Here is a 15,497-nt window from a genome sequence, read left to right as displayed (position 1 = left end):
TAAATACGGGATGGATGTCCGGTCTGTCGGGGGATGAGTGGCAGGCAGCAGGCCTCCACTGAAACTATGATTTCTGAATTTCATTGTTCCTTTTACTGTCGTTTGTTCTGTAGAGGAAGTAAAGAAACTGTAATTCTGGATTTATTTGTTGTTTGAGGTGCAATATATGACTCAGCAGCTTTTAAAACGTACGTGAAGAAGTTATTATTTTCCGTTTCGCTTAAATGCATTATTTTCATCGTAAAGCGGAAACTCAAAGTCACAAAAACTGTATAAGAATAAGAATAAGTATAAGAATTGTTTGGACTAGTATTGAAATCAGTACTAGTATATTGATAGATTCTGAATTTTCCTAATGAGGGAGTAGGAGTGGGTGCATATTAGACCGTTTTTAATAAGGTAAGATTTTTTGGGGAAATTCATATCGAACAAAGGTTATGATGCCTACGTCTCATGTCTGGAGGCCATCTTCAAATTATTCTGCAGGTTACCAAACACTCAAGTTATTTATAAATATGCAAACATGCTGTTTTTCTTATTCTGAAAAATAGGATATCTAGGAAGGATATAGAAAACTTAAATTGCCAAATAAGATTTTAACACATGGATCCTCACATTCAGATGTATTCTGTTCGATGAAGTTTCAGTCCCTTCACAGTGACTCAGTTTTGGAAACTTCTACAACTGTATAATTGTTAGCATTATTAGTTCCATTAGGCGACAGAGCCACCTAGGCTCTGAACGCCCCGTCTGTTTTTCTATTGTTTGGGCTGTGAGAGTCATTTCAAGGATGTCATTTGGAACGTGGGCAATCCAGTTGTATGGTGGATTGTCTCTCTCTACTTTCCCTGAATGCAGCCCCCTTCTTTATCTTCAGTATCACATTAACAAGCTGTCCATTCATTGAATACCAAACAGGCCTCATTATTCCCCGGCCAGACTGTGTGTGTGTGTGTGTGTGTGTGTGTGTGTGTGTGTGTGTGTGTGTGTGTGTGTGTGTGTGTGTGTGTGTGTGTGTGTGTGTGTGTGTGTGTGTGTGTGTGTGTGTGTGTGTGTGTGTGTGTGTGTGTGTGTGTGTGTGTGTGTGTGTGTGTGTGTGTGTGTGTGTGTGTGTGTGTGTGTGTACGCGCGCTTGAGAGTGGAAAGGTCTGAGATAATACGTATTAATTACATGCGCTATCTGAAGAGTGCTAATGAATGCTGTGGTTAGCAGCAATTTAAATGAGCTAATGACACGGCAGCTCATTCAAACACACACACACACACACACACACACACACACACACACACACACACACAGCGATACATTTCTCCTTTCCTGTAGGTGAAATGTTAAAATACATTCTTTTTGACACTGCATATCTGTGTACATTGTTTCTGAAGTAGTCCATTACCAAATGAGCACATCCGACCTGAATTAATTTATTAATTTCCTCAAAGTCATAACTCAGCAATGGCTGTTTTTAAAGTGGCTCACAATATGTTGACACTGCATTTCCCTTAAACTATTTTTGCTTTGTGGCATTCTGTAGGGATAAACACATCAATCCTGGAAGCCGTCTGCCTCTTAAATCTTAAAAAATTCTCATCAGAGAACAGACCATGCTGTAAAATAGTTGGCTGGCCTTGAGTAGGGATTTCTGTTGGTTATTATACTACGATCTGCATGCAAATGTTTTAAGTGTGTCATAACTGCTGCGTGTCTGTGACTGCATCCAGGTTCTGGTCCATGCCATAACAGAGCATGTGGAGGATGCGGGGGTTCACTCAGGAGATGCTACTCTGATGCTACCAACTCAGACTGTTAGCCAGGGGGCGCTAGAAAAGGTAAGGTCACTCTCAGCAGCCATATTCCAACTGTCCTAATCATACTATTATTTTTGAATGACCATATTGATATTTGTTTGGAAACCAGCATTTAAAAGACAACGTGTGTAACAAAATTGCCTTCTTTTTGTGTTTAATTACATACTATTTGAATAAAAAGTTCAACACAGTGTCATTGATATTGTGTTTGTGTGTGTTATTTCTTCATTGCTCTCAGGTTAAGGTTGCTACCCAGAAAATCGCGCAAGCATTTGAAATTTCGGGTCCCTTCAACACTCAGTTCCTGGTGAAAGGCAATGATGTCATGGTAGGTTATATTTCTCGGATGTATGACTAAATGATAGATCGACATTTTCACACTTGGTTGCAGCAAATGCAATTTTCTCACTTACTCGAATCACCTTGTGCTTAGAATTATTTGCAAAGTTGGATGGATTTTATGATTAATGGCCCTGCCTTCAGTTTTGATGTTCTAGCTACCGCACACACACAGGAAATGTGCATGTATATAAGCTGGCTCTTTTTCCAGTGTATTGGTATTTGACATATCTACCTTAAGTGTGTTTTTTAAGCCCTAGCCAATGTGTTTCTTTGCATGGGTGTCTTTTTGAAATGACAGTGTTTGTTTTGTACCCTTTTTAGGTGATTGAGTGTAACCTGCGGGCGTCGCGCTCCTTCCCTTTTGTATCAAAAACAATCGGCGTAGACTTTATCAATGTGGCAACCAAAGTGATGGTGGGGGAGCCTTTAGATGAGGCCAGCTTGCCCTCACTGGACAGACCCATCATCCCTCTAGACTATGTTGGCATCAAGGTGAGCAGGGGGACTAAAATAACTGTTGCAATCTGGGAACTATGAGACTGTTTTTTTTCTCTTGCCAAACTACTTTTTCTGCTACAATCATCATTAAGTTAGAGGGACTCAACGCTATTGGAAAGAGGGCAGAAAAGTTACTATCAGGATACAGGTTTGTAAAAGTAAATACAATTGCTTCAGGCATCAAGATGTAAATAAAAAACATGGTGCATTAAGGTAACTGCCATATTTAGGTAGATTCATACCTGCTTTACTAGACAGCACTTAGTTTCTGTCTAGAAACGCAGGTATTATCACCTTTTGCACCTCACCAAACATAAGAATTAAACCCTAGGAAAACAGCCTTGTCTCCAAAAAAACCCTGTACATGTACATTTAAACACAAGCATTAGTGTTCCAGTCCACAGTTCTTGAACATGAACTTCAGATCAGATGTCTCTTTACGGAAAATGTCTATATAGTGTTGTCCTAGTCACCACAATGTAAAAGTAGGGGCCTTAAACATTGCAAACATTTCCCATTGCTGCTTAGCCTTGTCTGAAACTAAAAGAATATCATTTAATGTTTATATTATACAATGTTGTTTAAAGGGTTTTTTGTGCCTATTAAGTTGTGTCAGCTCATACAGGTATGTATAATTTCTCAAGAATAAATAGATTCAGTGGCACAGTAAACACCACAGGGAGCTCAAAGGTAATGACTACCTGTTGATAAAGGATCTTGTAAATGTTTCCCTACAAGACTTAATAACCATACGTTCATACAGCCTGTTCCTATGTGAAGAACCCCCTACATGTATGATGTCTTAATAGATACTTCAGGTTCTGCTAGCACAGCTTCCGTTGGGTGGCATAACAAAGACGGCAATTACTGCTCCATCTCCTTGCCTGGCATGATGGGGGGAGTGGGGGATAGTAGTCGCTCTCTCATAGTGGCTGGGAGGCTTACTTTTTAGATTGGGTATGAGAGAGTTAACGTGTCGCCAGCTGTTCCAAAGCTATTTTTTCCAAAGTAATTTCTCCCTCTAATTACAACAGAGCTGCTCTAACAATGGCTGTAGTTTGGAGCCATTCACGCAGGTATAATCCCCCACTCTTCGCCACCACCTAAAGTTTTCAATTTCTAGACTGCACAGTGGTGACGAATATTAATCAGAGTTCTGAATACTCCTGGCACCAGGCTTAAAAGACTTCCGGAGTTAACTTAAAGTCTATGATACAGAGTCCGTACTCCCTCACTGATATGGGCCTTCCTGGAAACCCTGCCAAAAAAGACGACAATTGTTTAACCAAGTAGTGCTGGTTTCTTTCTTCCCGTTAACACCTTACTACTGCCTCAACAGGGACGTCTGAAACCATTACCTAGCCTTCGTAGCCTCAAGTGAGCGCCATCAAAACATACTCGTTCAGCCTTCATCCCCAATCTTCACTATATCATCACTAGTCATTGCCATCCAGAGAGACCGTCTTCATTTATCTCTCTCATCCTTAATCTGTTGCTCTCGCTGTCTCTTCTCTCTGTCTGACAGTTCCCCATTTGAGGCCACGCTATTTTCTGTTCACTAACAAGTCCCCATTGGGTGATTTCCGTCTATGTACAAACTCACTGGAACAATAAAATGTCTGTATTTATGATACTGAGAGAGGGAGAGGAGCATGAAAACAACATTGGAGATGGAGGGAGCGTCAGTTCCCGCTGCATATTTATTGAACAAGTCAAAGAAAACCTTCTAAGTGTTGCTTGTTTGTCCCCTTGACCATGGCATGTTGGACATAATGGTGACTTCTTAGAGACATTGTTAGGAGCCCAATTACTTACCACCAAGTTTTTCCTGAACAGAAACCTGTTGGCATAGAAATATTTGCTTGTTAATGTGTTGATTAAAAGATTGTAATGCTCAATGCATTTCTCCTCGTCAACAGCTTTAGTTTACTTGCTGATCAGTGAGCACTATTACCATATCTCACAAAGCATTCCCAGCACACACTTCTGCCACATAGACGTGTGAAATACTGATAAATATTCCTCACTGAGATATGTGCTTTGACTTTTAGTTGCAATCAATTACAGTTCTATAACATGTGCAATAATGTCCCTCTTCTCCAAAGAAAATACTGGGAAACATTTGAAAGAATAACTTCATAACACTTTTAAATGGATTTACCTTTTTTTTAATTTCTCAGACATTCTTTTCACTTTTTGTTCACAATGGTAACATGAAAACACTACAGTTGCAACTACGAATGCTAAAGCTAAAATCATTACTACATCTTTGACATACCCTAGCAACCAATTAGAATCACCAGAGCAAAAACTCTAAACCTTTAGCATCACCTATGCTAATTCTACCACCCTATGTACCCTAGCACCCACCTGCGGAATCCCGACAACGCCAAAAGATCTTACATAAAGCTCTCTAGCACCTATCTAGTAACCAAGCCTAATAGAGCTCTGTATTGTTACTGATTTCCCCTTATGATTCACAATGTTACAAATGGATTCAACACCCATTATATTGAGCATAATACAATTACAGTAGTCTACCAGTAATGCTTCGATATGAAAGAGATTCTTAGTGAACAAATGTTGTTTGGAATCGTCGAACCTGGTGCATCATTAGAGAATTGAACCTCTAAAAGTAACATTAATGTATTTTTCATATATAGCCAGGGCAGCAACTCCTTGGATCCCCTTCTATACACCCCCGTCCAGCATTGTTAACAAGAGTTATTATAGTAATAATAGGTATTGTCATCTATGCCTTTAAATTCAGTCCAGGAAAACTAGCAACCACCTTGCAATATCCATCTCCTAATTTACCACCCAGCAATGTCTTTGTGATCAAACCAAACACTTTGTAACGCCCCAAAATACCAGCCATATATCTATCGCTCCTGAGTTTTCGGAAAGAGAAACCTGTTAAGAATATGTCTAAATACCTGCATCAATACTATATCAGTAAAAAAAAAATGGATATCATCATTCTAAAGTTTACAAGTTTGCTGTTAATTTAAGATTCAGCTCTGGCGATAAAGACATTAGCACAGGTGTCACTTCCGCCTCTAACAAGGTCCATAGTGAGCAACAGCGTTACGTGGAAATGTCTTACTTTATTCATTCCGTTCTGTGGAGCTCAGCTGGTACCCCAAGATAATATTGTTCCTGTTGTGGAGCTTCACAATCCTTCCGTCTCTCAGGAGTGGGCGGTTCGGGTGGGATAGTGAGATGGGAAGTGTGTGTGTGTGTGTGTGTGTGTGTGCGCGTGTGTGTGTGCATTGGGATGTTGTGGATACATAGCCTCGGTTATTGTGTGGAAGCCACATACACTCATTCTGTCCCAGAGACACACCATTGCAATTGAACAACAAACCATTATAACGGAGACTCCCGAGGTTTACATAATTATATTTATGGATGCTTGTGTAAAGTTTCTCATTTTCAGACCATTTACATCTCCGCTGGTGTTAGAGATGCAATTTTTCTAACAGCTCTTGTTTATATTTCCATATCTTGTTTCATAGTTTTAAGTGTTTGCTGCAGTTTGGGTTTTACAGTTATAACTTAGGCATCCACTTTTTATTTGAATTATGCACAATACAACTATTCTGGATTTACAGCTACCCACAAGCAGTCTTTGTGGTACTTATTTTCTGCTTTTCACAAATTCCACTCTTTTATTGTAGTTTCTTCTTTTATTGCACTGTTAAAAGTTGCCCCTCGCTGTTATACCCTCTCTGTATGTGTTCCTGTCCCACCTTTCATTTTCTCTCTTGGTCACATTCTGCCGTGTTATCTATGCATACTTCTCCGTCTTCTTCTGACTCTTTGAACAAAGCCACGATAAGCGATGCTGGTTCCCCGTCCGCATTCACTTCTCTCGGTCCCTTCTTACATTAGTATGCTAACATTACGTTCAGTTGATTAGATAGCCTGCTTCAAGGATGAATCCCCCCTAGTGGCCCTGCCTCTACGTGTGTGTCTGTGGTTATGCACGAACCACACAACGCTGCACCACCCCTATGTCTTTTCAAGGTAACGGGGGTGTCTGCTTGAAAATATAAGAGTGACTTCCCCACAACACTTAATTTGTATTTAATATAATGAGGACAAAGCTTCGGACTTCTGCCCTTGTTCTTACCGTTCCTTTCAATCTTTCTCTCCACTTTAAAAAATATAAATATTTTCTCTTTCTTCTCACCCATTTATTTTATTGTACATCAGAAATGCCTTCATTTTCATCTCTGTTTAAGTGTTATGTTTATTTATCCTGTCTTAAGGTAAAATGTTTTTGCTCGTTCCTTTTATTTATTCTATTCTTCTCTCCAGTCCTCTCATTCACACGGTTAAATTAATTTGTTCTGGCCTTACTGCTCTCTACTTCTCCACCCTCTTTTCTCTTATCTGCTCCTAATATATCATAGTTTAAATGGATTGCATTAGGCAAAATAAAATAATGCGTAGTATTGTGGGAAAGCACCTTCTTTCTTCATTTGTATAAATAGTTTTAATACATCATTAACCAGTAATTGCCTTAAGCGTATTATGCAACCTCCACTTGACCTGCTCCTCTTTCAGGCAATGCAAGCTGTATGTCCTCTAGGTGGCAGCGGTGTCATGAAGTCCCTGAAACGTTTCCAATGGACTGGTGCCATTTAAGTGTGAAATGATTCTCCATTGATTGCCACTTTTTTTTTGCAGTAGTTTATAATGGCTCCACTGTTGTTGGTACAGAGACGTTTTTCATGGTTAATCAACAGGATTGTTTTCATCAAAACATCAATTATGGCCAAGTATAAACTGTCATGAGAACTGGCGTTGTGCCTTGTAGCAACTACTACCGACAGCTGAACAAGGATTTTCTAAAGTAGTGATGTGGTTGACTCATTAGCATCTCAAGTTCATATGTTATTTTATTCAAAAGCATGTTGAAATAAATCCACTCCTCTACCAGGCACCCATGTTCTCTTGGCCGCGGCTGAGGGAGGCAGACCCAGTCCTTCGCTGTGAGATGGCCTCCACTGGAGAAGTAAGACCATCAAAATCACAAGCATTTTGGTTCATTCATGTGAAGAGAACCTTCCTGTATCGGATCTAAATCAAGGATTCAGTGCTAACAGTCATTTGTGTGATTTATTGCAGGTAGCTTGTTTTGGACCAAACATTTATTCAGCCTTCCTGAAGGCTATGCTCTCAACAGGATTCAAGCTTCCGCAGAAGGGCATCCTGATTGGGATTCAGGTAAGACTACAGCCATCTGGAAGTCCACTTGCCTCCTGTTCGTGTTTCCTTTTGGTGCATCCTGCCCACAAGACAGAAAATACACAGTGCCATCAGAACAGGTGGTATAATTCTCTCAGCCTCTTATTGTCCCAGGCATTCCTCTATACACTTATTTGACGTATATCATAACTTGATTCTTGCAATGCCAGCAACTCTCATGATGTAAAAGCAGCAATTGAGTAAATGACTCGGAAAGGTTCAAATAAATATCAATAACTCTTGATGAAAACACCCCTAATATCCAAAAATAAAACATGTTTTTGGTGGACAATGTCTAAAAGCAACAGGTAGTTTGCCATTGGGGGGTATTGTGGTAATTTTCAGGCTCAGTTCTTTTAAGGTCCCCTATTATACTCTTTTTCAACAATATATTATATGTCTCAGATATATACAAAACATGTCTCTGAAGTGTTTGGCTCGAAATACCAGAAATATCGTGCATTGTAGCATGCCATAAACCCCTCTGTTTCAGCCCTGTTTCAAACCTGCTGATTCTGTGTCTGCTTTAAATACAAATGAGATCTGGATGGATCAGGACAAAAAGAGAGAGAATCTTTTTGTCCTGAAACTTTCCTAATCTCTTAACAGAGGGGACACATTCATGTATAAAAGACATGAAAAGAGGATTGCAGACATCCTGCTCAGAGACACAGAGGTGCTGCAGAGGGGATTCAGCTCGCGACTCTATATTGCGGACGATAGGTTGGGATATTTGATGTGGGCGGGACGTTGCCAGGAGTTCAATCTAAAGCCAGCATACATTTATGATATGACGTCAAGTCTGCAGCAAATCTGGATCAGCTCGTTTGTACCCCCATTTTTAGAGATGTGAGTAAGGAGGCAAAGAGAGAAGGTTGTATTTTCTGACACTGTGAGTCTCCTTACACACCGGGTACACATATTTATGTATAAAACATATCAAAAAGTGCATTTTGCATAATAGGGGACCTTTAAGATCTTGAGGAATAGTAGGTAGATCAGTGAATAACGGATACGATGATTATTCCTTATGCTTTTATACCCAAATGATTAACAGGAATTACAAAAACCTAAAATTCATTAAAGTATTCAAATGGTATTCTTTCTTAAACAATATCCCAAATTGAAGAAGAGCTGCTCACAGAATATGAATGATTAAGGACTGTCCAAAATCTCGATTGAACATTGCTGGATAAAGTTGGTGTAAAAACATCTCTCAATCCTTTACAAATCCTCAGCTGTAGAGAACTAAATGACAGCCTGAGCAGTGTACTTCTTTAATGACACTGTTACGTGAGTTTTGCTAATTATCTTTTTCTTCCACCCTTGGTTGCCAAATTGGAAGTTTGAGTAAAGCAGCGTCAACAAAGCACTCACCACACTCGTTGTATAATTGGTGCTCTTGGGGAACAGGTCCACTTCAAGGCAAGTAGCTGGGGTTAGATATGCACCGTAACGAGGCTGACAAGCAGCAACACTTTAAGCAGACGGATGGAGAACACACAGAAACACAGATGTCATTTACCAATAGTTCTTAGAGACTTTGTGGTAGGAGGGTTTTTGGGGATAATCTAGGGAAAAAGACTGTGGCCTTTATCTTAAGGGCTGTACATTTAACTGTTTCACAAAAGGGACCAAAGTTAACATCAATAGTTGTTACTTTACCAATTAATTAAATGCCAATGTGTGCATTGTGAAATAGGGCCCACTAAGAAAGGAACCGTCAGAGAAAAATTATCTGACTCTGCGGTCGCCCTCAGATCAACAGGGCTTTTTTTTTTTTTGTCTACCAGCTAATTGTTTTGGTTTAGTCTCACTTCTCTCAACAACCTCAATTTCAGCAGCAGACAGCTGTTTTAGAAACAACAACCTCAAAACTGAACGCTACCTGTGCTGGGACTGACTGCAGAATTTACTTAGCAATTTGGAGCATTTAGCAGCTCAAGAGCTGGATATTTCCTCATGAAATTGTGGAAAGCCCAAAAGAGCTAAAAGAGACTTGTATTGGACTTCAACTTGTAGTTAGCCTGACACAAAATGAATGCTAATGTTCTGAATAAGCAAATGTTGCTGATCACCATATCAACTTTAACATGTGAGCTTTGTTTTCAGCTGGCTTTGGCAGTGCTGTTAGCTCAGGTTACCAGCGAGCCCAAAACATCTGTTCATGCAGGCTTTCATATTGGATCCTCCTAGCACACACTTCATACAGACATCATTCACACAGAACAAGTTGAAAAAAAAAGAAGTTGGAAAGTGCTCCTGCAGGAAATGCATGTGATAAAATTCAGCTTTTTTGGAAAGTGATTACGCATCTAGAAAATAGTAATGGGGAATGCTGCATTGTCTTTCCCACTCTCCAATCCTCACTGTTTGCCTCTGTGTTTTTAATTAAGCGTACCTTTTTTTACCAGTACAGAGGCAGTGTGTCAAAATTGCAAACCAAATTAGAAACCGGTATATCGTAGAGACTTGGTAATGCAGGCTGCAGAATACACAAAGAATATCAAACCTTATTACAATGCTTTTGTGAGACGGCTGTAATTGTAGCAAGCTTATTGTTTACTAAACTGAAGGGCATCGAGTTTGAGCGTAAACACTTGCAAATAAGCTGCAACAACTCACAGAAGAGTTCTCAGCACTTTGAAAATTGCTCAGTGGAATCCATTAAGGGGGTACTTTGAAGCTGATGTCCAACATAAATGCATTACTTACTATGATTTGTTTATTTTTCTATTTGATCTTGTGTTAAAACCAAACATAAACCTTTGCTAATGTATCAAACTGGACTGATTTTTATAACTGCAGTCCTTGTTTGTAAAAGTTGCAGTTGGAGACAGCAGTACATTTATCACCACAGCAAAACAAAATAAAAATGCTTGAATAACATTGCCATCTTTAAGATCACCAGAACATAACCAAACTTGTTTTTCTGAACAATCTCCATAAACTATAGCAAGCACTTAAAACTGATTTTTAAAGCAAATGCTGCAAGTACTGTATCGTTATTGTATTTTACAGAACATGTCTGAATGAAGTAACACTTGGAGGCATGATCGCATTCAGTCATTATGAAGACGTGTGCAATAGTTGTTCCAATAATTTAGGAAGCACACTCTGTTTGTGTCACAGGGAACTCATCTGCTGTCAGATAACTTTTTATTTTTTTGGCTGGAGTGAAAGAGAGAAAATAGCCTCCCCTAAAAAGCTGCTCCATAGCACTCCACATCACTTATACTCTCTACTAAATATATATAGACCATATAGATGGCTGCAGTCCATTTTTTGCTCGGCAATGACTGTCATCATGTGTATATAAAAAAATACCATGCTACAATATTATTAAATGTAATATAATAACAGAAAATAGTGAGATGGGTCTGAATATTGTACAGGATAAGTACTGATCTGAGCAAGAACGTCAAATATGAACGACACATGATGGACTTCTTCTCCTACGACTGCTGTGAATATTCTTTAATGAATACAGAAATCAACATTTCAAGGTTTCAAGGTTTCAAGGTTTTAAGGTTTTATTTGTCATATGCACAGCAGATACAACGTATATGTTGGCAATGAAAATCTTATGTCGCGTGCTCCTCCAACAACTCAACATACATGGTGCAAAAGATAAATAAAATAGTGCAAAAAGAGAGAAGAATATTTACAATATCAACAATACAGATTTGAGGATGTGAAATATATACATATGTGGAATACATTGAAAGTATTTAAACACTTTACACTGTTGAATGAGGAGGTATGGACAGATGCATATATTATGTATAGCAGATGTATATGGCAGATATGTATAATATATAGATATGTGTACTATAAACAGATATGTATGGCAGATATATATATATATATATATATATATATATGTATGTGTGTACTATAAATGAACTCTTATCTATATTTGTAATGCTGCGTTTTGATTCCCTCCCATCCAGTATTCGTTCCGACCTAACTTCCTGGCTACGGCGCACCAGTTGAAAGAGGAAGGATTCAAGGTCAGTACTTGGAATCACTCAGAGACACTTTGCGTAGAAACTCAGACATATTATCAACAACTGTTACAAATCAAGGAGGATATTAAGCTTTGTATGTTTCTGTACTTGTGAAAAGATCTAAAAAGCTTTACTGAAGTCCCCTTATATTGTGTGTGACATTCTGTATGTGTTTTAAAGTTGCCTCATTTCTATCCTCTAGCTCTACGCTACTGAAGCCACCTCTGCCTGGTTGACTGCTAACGATGTGCCTGCCACGCCCGTCGCCTGGCCCTCTGAGGAGGGGGCAGACAAAAGTTTGCCCAGTATTAAGAGGTTGGGAAATACCTATTTTGAAACTGAATTGATGTTTCAATTCTTTTGACACATTCAACCAAACATGGTAAACCCAGCCAGCTACGGTAACCCTGTGAGGCTGAAACGTGACTCTGGTTTCCTGAGGCAGTGGTTATATATTAATTGTGATGCCTCCGATTTAAAAATCTACCATCTAATGAGATACTGCCTTTAGATCAAAGGGCATAGCCTTATTAATTATCTTTGTAATATGCTGATAAGATCAAAGAAGATGTAGAAGACTCAGAAGTCCAGATCCATTGCATTAGCCAGAATTAGGGCTTGAAATACTAAGGATGAGGAAATCATGTCAGATCAATGTGAACGGGGGGAAAATGAAAGACACTAACCCACATTATGGTTTACATTTTGGCCATCAAAAAGGAAGGTAGCAGTAATTTATATTTTAATTGACTTCAAAGTAAAGCTGACAGCATTTTACTTTTACGGTATTGTCGTGTTGTGCATGCTACCCCAGTTTTCAAAGACGCGAGCAACTGAAGCGGTTTTACTGCATTTCTAAGGTAATGATTCCATAAACAAGTCATGATTATGCTACAACAAAGCCATCTGGACCATATGTTCGGAGAAGAGCTGGTAAAGAAGAGCATGTAATGTAAAGGGGATTTTATAGAGCTAGAACAAACCCACACAGGCACTCTGTACGGCTGGCCAGCAGGCATCGGCTGTGCGGCGCAGCAGAGGGGGTCTTTAAAGAGAAAAACTTGACCTTTGTTGTAACGCATCTCCGTCCTCCATATTTTCTTTTAGAATTCTGTCATAATTCAATGCTGTCTGTCAAAGTCCTTCATATGAATGTGAGAGTGTGTTTGTGTGTCTGACAGAGCTTTTATTTAAGAGGTAAACTTAATTAATTCAAACACTTCTACAGCTTGGAGTAATATCAGAAAAATGCAAGGGGTTAGTATTATTTTTTCAACTCCCTTTGATAAAAAAATAAATCTTCTAATTAACTAAACCTTGTTTGTACTCTTTAAAAAAACAACCTTGTACAAGGAATTGGATTTCTTCCAATCCTTTAAACGACTGTTTTGGGAGAGTAACCAACTATCTTTTTACTAAAAAAAGAGACGGTTGCAGTTAAATATCTTAGATGATTTCATTTAAAAGTAGATTTTTGCTTGGCTAAAGTAAGAGAGGGGTTGCCAAACCAGGTAACCATAATGCCAGCTCTACCAGATTTAAAAGCACTTCCATTTTTCACCTGATAGGCTCGGAGTGAAGTGGTTTTGTCTGCTCAAACTATAGGGGGATAACTAACACTAGTGTGATTTTGGTTAGGTTGTGACTATCGTGGCCAAAGTTAAGAGCCATAACACTAGCTCCACCAGATTTAGAAAGCCCCCTCTGATACTCGGGTTTGAGTGATAATCATTAGTGCAATTGTGTTGACTTCAAAACCAAATCAATGTGCTTAAACTGTCTAATAGCTGCAGAGTTATGGGCTGAATCTTAAGTGGGATCAACAATACAAATAACTATAATAACAGGAAACCAGTTGAATCACTTATAGTAGCAACAATATAGCATAGCGTGCAATATTATATTTATTGTTTGATTATGCTATTTCTGACACTGTTTGTTTGTATAGTCTCATCAGCGAGGGTCTTATTGATTTGGTGGTCAACCTACCCAATAACAACACTCGCCTCGTGAAGGACAACTTCATCATCCGCAGAATGGCCATCGACCACGGCGTCCCCCTCATCACCAATTATCAGGTCAGTAAATGTCACACTGAAGGTGAACAGGAAAACCTACATTGGCATCCATACGTCTGTCCCTCTCACTCGATATGCTTCAACTTCTTGTTCTTCCTGTGTGTTTAAGGTGGTGAAGCTGTTTGCAGAGGCCATCCATTCTGCGGGCCAGCTGGACAGTAACAGCCTGTTCCACTACCGGCAGAAAGAAAGCCAGCAGAGAGTGGCTAACAAGCAGAGCTAACTTCCTCCTTTTCCCCGTTGGTTTGTAAAACAGCAGTATTATTTAGGAGTTGATGCTCATAAAACAGTTTCTTTAATTCCTTCTCTTTTACCATCTGATGGTAGCAAGACAGAGTAGGAGTTTAAATCTGTCAGACCAAAACACAACCCTTTGTTTTATATGTTCTTTTTTTATTTCCTACCATTTACGTCAACGATTGAGTTTACTAATGCTTTACAGGTCGGATCCTCATATAAACTAACCACTCTATGGTTGTGAAAAAACAAATATCCTTGGTCTTTATCCTCAAGCAGGTAACCTATTTATTTTAATAACTTAAAACAATAATTCAAATATGGTATTGTAAATATGAATAAACTGTTAGCTCAGAGAGGGTCAGAGTTCAACTTCCTGAACAAATAGGAAACAAAAAAGAGGAGGATTAACACCAGGCATTTCTCACAGCCTGACAATCTTATTTATGGCTAATAAGTGAGCTTTAAAGCATTGAATGATTCATTATTATTTGTCAAATAAAACCCCTGAACTATTGTAACAGGTAACCAGTACATTTGTTTTTTAATAGCAATGATTTGTCCAGATTGTATTCTCATTCATACATTTTGTTAACTTCCAATGATGAATGCAACGTATTATATAGTAAAGATGCACTATATGCATAACCTTCAATAAATAAAGAAGCTGTAATGAAGGTAATTTCTGATCAGAACGAACGTTTATCTTTTAAATTGCTTGAGCCTCAAAGCTTTAAAGTTTTAAGTTAATGACAACTGATCCGTTAATATATTATTTTTGTATATACTTGAAGCGGTATTATGTTATAAACTGCTTTATATTTTAAAATGTCATATAAATGCATTTAACTTAAGCGATAATCCCCCGCTGTTACATGTTTTTGTTCATGTATGTGTTGTATAAGAATCCACTGAAACACAATGAAGATGTCTCCCGTTTGTTTGTACTGTGCAAATGATTATGCTTTCCCTCCCACTTGAAAGCTGTTTAAAGCCCATTCACACACAACACAATACAACTCAATTGAAACAGGAAATGGAGTACTGTTCCAGAAGTTTCAGAACATTGGTAGAAGACTTAAATAAAACAACACACCCTGGGAAAGGGCATTGTGGATGAATCACAATTGTGTAAGGGTTTACAGTATCGGTATGTAATGCAAAGAGCGTGCATTAATGAAACCATTTCAGCAAAACGCAAGGCTCTAAAACAGCAACATCTGACAGAAGAAATATGGAGTAACTTTAAATCAGGCTATTTTTAAGTTAC

General features: G+C 38.7%; 1 protein-coding gene across 1 annotated transcript in view; it reads left to right on the top strand.

Annotated features, from left to right (window-relative positions):
• cps1 (carbamoyl-phosphate synthase 1, mitochondrial) overlaps positions 1–15,166 on the top strand; it is a 46,877-nt gene extending 31,711 nt beyond the window's left edge. The window contains exons 30-38 of the mRNA XM_063888397.1: positions 1,720–1,827; positions 2,045–2,134; positions 2,470–2,640; positions 7,595–7,669; positions 7,783–7,881; positions 11,856–11,915; positions 12,115–12,227; positions 13,861–13,990; positions 14,100–15,166. Coding sequence (XP_063744467.1) covers positions 1,720–1,827; positions 2,045–2,134; positions 2,470–2,640; positions 7,595–7,669; positions 7,783–7,881; positions 11,856–11,915; positions 12,115–12,227; positions 13,861–13,990; positions 14,100–14,213 — 960 coding nt within the window. The 3' untranslated portion in view covers positions 14,214–15,166. The remainder of the gene's footprint in view (positions 1–1,719; positions 1,828–2,044; positions 2,135–2,469; positions 2,641–7,594; positions 7,670–7,782; positions 7,882–11,855; positions 11,916–12,114; positions 12,228–13,860; positions 13,991–14,099) is intronic.
• The last annotated feature ends 331 nt before the right edge of the window (positions 15,167–15,497 follow it).

Source organism: Eleginops maclovinus, chromosome 7 (genome assembly GCF_036324505.1).
Source record: "Eleginops maclovinus isolate JMC-PN-2008 ecotype Puerto Natales chromosome 7, JC_Emac_rtc_rv5, whole genome shotgun sequence".
NCBI lineage: Eukaryota > Metazoa > Chordata > Actinopteri > Perciformes > Eleginopidae > Eleginops > Eleginops maclovinus.
The sequence above is the reverse complement of the archived record's forward strand: the minus strand, read 5'-3'. Positions and strand labels throughout refer to the sequence as shown.